Source organism: Stylophora pistillata, chromosome 9 (genome assembly GCF_964205215.1).
Source record: "Stylophora pistillata chromosome 9, jaStyPist1.2, whole genome shotgun sequence".
NCBI lineage: Eukaryota > Metazoa > Cnidaria > Anthozoa > Scleractinia > Pocilloporidae > Stylophora > Stylophora pistillata.
In genome coordinates, this window is record NC_142527.1 from 6,358,399 (window position 1) to 6,362,700 (window position 4,302).

At 41.3% G+C, this 4,302-nt stretch overlaps 1 protein-coding gene across 1 annotated transcript in view; it reads right to left on the bottom strand.

Annotated features, from left to right (window-relative positions):
• LOC148722956 (uncharacterized) overlaps positions 1-4,302 on the bottom strand; it is a 10,066-nt gene continuing 5,764 nt past the window's right edge. The window contains exon 4 of the mRNA XM_088734244.1: positions 1-1,314. Coding sequence (XP_088590370.1) covers positions 1,173-1,314 — 142 coding nt within the window. The 3' untranslated portion in view covers positions 1-1,172. The remainder of the gene's footprint in view (positions 1,315-4,302) is intronic.

A 4,302-nucleotide genomic window follows, 5' to 3' on the forward strand; every position in this document is an offset into this window, starting at 1 on the left:
TTCGGGACACAAAGTTTATATTCCTTAATCTGAGATAACTAAATAAAATTATCAAAAGCAGCATATCCTTTTACAACATCGATTTGTTTACATCTGAGTGAGTGTTACATTTGCATATTCTGCTCCACTTTAATAGTCGTTTGTACGCATTTTCCGTCCTGTCATGATGAGCTCAAGGCCTTCGCTCTTTAATATAGTTGTATATTGATAGTTTGCCTGAAGTTTCATTCATTTACTCTGTCTTCCATTAATTACTGCGTTGTTTACTCATTCATTCATTTATTTTCTTTCTTTCTTTTAATCATTCATACATGTATTTATTAACTTATTCATTAACTTGGCCAATAGAGCAAACGGAGAAATGAACGATCAAGGGTGACGAATAAATAAACCTATGCGGTAGCAGCTGTGACAACCACAAATTCGAAAATAGAGAGAATGGGGGACATGATAACATTATTAGATGATTACTTTGAACTAATTTCTCTCAGTTGCTGTAGCATTAAAATTTGCAGAGGTGGCATATTCTGTTCCTCGAATGGAAGAAAGGTTATGGAGGTATTGATCAAATCACCGGGAACCCAACGGAAATATGGGTGCCAGATACCGTCCTCTACAACAAGTAAATTACTTTTTGGGTTTATGTAGGAGTGTTATCCTCGATCCAATCTTATACACACTCAGTCGGATGAATGTTGACTCCATCCATTTAACAATAGATCTATCAATTCAGTCAGGTAGCCAAATATTTGTTCGTTAAAAGGTGTATCAATCAATCAATCAATGAGTTACTAATCGTAGTCGTCAGTCATCGATTGAAAATAAATCAACTGAACAGAGAGTTCTTCCTTATTCTTGTTGCTGAGCGACGATAAACAGGTTTGAGTGAGACGGATTATTATTATTTTTTTTCATTAACGTGAGAACTCTTCCAACTGTGGTGCTTTGTTTATGTAAATTCATCTGCTACCCTTTTCACTTACTAATTTTGTTGGAGCGGACGCTTAGATGCCTACGATAAGGATAAAGAAGTCATCACCTATCAATCTTAGGCATTCTGTGCCTTTTCAACTAACATTGGAGTGAAACCAGTTGAGGATTTATGAGTTGTTAGATTCTCTAAGTCTAAGCATATTGGTCCCTGACTCCTTCAGTTCCTTCTCGTTGAGTTTTCACTGAATATAACACCAGGCGTTGTACTTGTTGCCTTTGCTCTTTTTACTGGACGATCCAATAATGCCAACATAATTTCCGCAACCATTCTTTTTTGTTTGCATTGGAAAACGAGCGGTGGCATCAATGAGCCATCCATATCTGAAAAGCAAAAGGAGAAAAGATTGCTGACAAAAGCAACTCAGTGTTGGAGTTGGAGAAGACAAACAGCTTCAAAAATACACCAAGATCCAAGATTTTTTGTAGCTGATTTGTGTGCCCAGATGAAAGGAAAGGCCACGTAGAGATTTACGGCTTTCTCAGAAAACGTGCAGCACGTGAAATCTGTTAAGGATACTACAAACGATTCATTTAGCAGAAGTCGAATTTGATCTCTCTTTTACGTATTACTTTAGTTGCGGATGTGGTTACGTTGTTGTCTATTGTCTATTGGTTTGTAATCAGATATTTTAGCGTCCCCACCCACGTATAAAAGCCTCGGATAGCGTCCCTTTAGCCAGTGTGTGATTGTATTTCGCCTTGTCCATTTCTCTATTTGTTCGATTCGCTGTTTTTGGTTCCTAACTTTTGACCCAAGCGGGACCAATATGTGAGTAATTTTGTTAGCTTCCTTTTTTGTCTAGTTTTCTTATTTTGGATGGAAGTACGCTAACGTACAGGGTCGTACAATAGTACAATTTATTGTTTTTAATCTAAAAGGGAGTGAATCAAAGAAGGAGACGATAAGCTAGGAACGCCCAAATGGTTAATCTTGTGATCGATTTTGAATTCTCGAGTTATTTTGATGTAGATTATTATGATTTTCGTGAACTCCTGTTGATTATTGTTATTTTTGGTCGCGTTATCGACGGAGGAAGGTTAATTGCTCCAAGCGTTTTTGATCATGAGTTACGCAACGTTTCAAGTAAACTGATAGGAATTCGTTGCATTGTTATTTCAGTAAATGGCTTGAACCCGGGGGTAACATGTGTAGGTGTAGTCTGATCGTCCGGGTGAGTGTAGTCCTGAGAAGGACTGTTGTCGGTGGCAGTGACTGACGTTTCGACAACCTGCGCGGAAGTCATCATCAGAGTCAAATGAATGATTGTTGTCAGTAGAATGTTCTTATTCCAGTTCGTGTGAAATGATCGGTTGGTTTTGCCCTGATGTTATTGGCTGTAAGACTCAAGTGACGTAAGTCGGTCGTGATTGGTCTGTTTCGATCTGTCGGTAAAGTTAGGTCGTTCTTTTTCGGTCGTTTGTGATGTTTATGTCGTGAATGAGTCGTTTGTATGAGGCGGGTAGTTGTTGACATCTGTTTAGGGGAGTCTGTTCTAAGTTAGTAAACCAGCTTTCCAGAGTCAGTCGTTGAAAATAGTCAGTGCTGTAGGTTAGGCATTGCGCAGAGTCCCAGTCAATGTTGTGGTTGGTAAGTCGATGGTTTTCAGCAATGTGATTGCTGACATCACCTTTCCTGGTCGCCCGTCTGTGTTCAGTCAGTCTTGCTGTGAGGTTTCTGCCAGTCTGACCTATGTAGGAGGCTTGGCAGTCGGAAAAATTGATCTTATAAATCGTTCCCTGTCTGTTCCTCGGTTCGTCTTTGTCTTTAACGTTGGTTAGTAACTGACGTAGTGTGGTGATGGGTTTGTGGGCGACGCGGATATTGAAGGGTAGTAAGATGCGCGAGATGTTTTCAAACATGCCTTTTATGTACGGTATGGTTGCTGTAGTCGTAGGGGTTGCGGTGTCGTTTGTTTCGGTAGTGCTAGTGGGTCGGTGAGTGTTTCGTCGGATGAAGTCGTTGTTGTAGTTGTTCTTCGTAAAAACACGGTGAAGGTATTTGTTCTCGTCGGATAAGCTGTCTGTCGAGTCACATACTAGTTGTGCGCGTTGTGTTAGAGTTCTGATAGTTGTGGCTTTGTGTGATGTAGGGTTGTAGGATGACTCGTCTAGTAATCTGTCGGTGTGTGTCGGTTTCCTGTAAACCGTCGTTCGTAATGAGTTGTCATTGTGGCTTACCAGGCAGTCTAGAAAAGGAAGTTTGCCATTTTCTTCGACTTCTCTGGTAAACTGTATGTCAGTGTTTTGTTCATTAAGGTGGTTGTGGAATGCGTCAATTTCGCCGTGTCGAACGGCGGTAATTGTGTCGTCAACGTAACGTAACCAAAGCGGTATCCTTTGTCGGCAAGTCGAAAGGGTGCGTTCCTCGATGTTCTGCATCACAATTTCTGCTATAACAACAGAAACTGGAGACCCCATGGCAGTGCCGTGTAACTGTTTGTAGTGTTTACCGTCGTACTGAAAGTAAGTAGACGTTAGGCAAATGTTTAGCAAGTCCATGATGTCGTCTGTCGGTAGCGGTAGTGGGTCGGTAGATTGTCGGATTGCAGTCTCAGTGCATTGTAATGCTAATTGAAGTGGAATACTTGTGAACAGTGATTTCACATCAAATGACACTAGTTTGTAGTCGTCAGGTATCTGAACAGTCTTGGTAGCGTTAATGAAGTCTTCAGTGCATTGTAGTTTATGTCTGGATTTGTCGGTTAGCGGTTTTAGTATTGTCGTGAGGTTCTTGGATAGTTGGTGTGTGGGAGAGCCACAGAAAGAAACAATAGGTCGCAACGGGAAACCAGACAAAGACGAACCAAGGAACAGACAGGGAACGATTTATAAGATCAATTTTTCCGACTGCCAAGCCTCCTACATAGGTCAGACTGGCAGAACCCTCACAACAAGACTGACTGAACACAGACGGGCGACCAGGAAAGGTGATGTCAGCAATCACATTGCTGAAAACCATCGACTTACCAACCACAACATTGACTGGGACTCTGCGCAATGCCTAACCTACAGCACTGACTATTTTCAACGACTGACTCTGGAAAGCTGGTTTACTAACTAAGAACAGACTCCCCTAAACAGATGTCAACAACTACCCGCCCCATACAAACGACTCATTCACGACGTAAACATCACAAACGACCGAAAAAGAACGACCTAACTTTACCGACAGATCGAAACAGACCAATCACGACCGACTTACGTCACTTGAGTCTTACAGCCAATAACATCACGGCAAAACCAACCGATCATTTCAAACGAACCGGAATAAGAACATTCTACTGACAACAATCATTTACTTGACTCTGA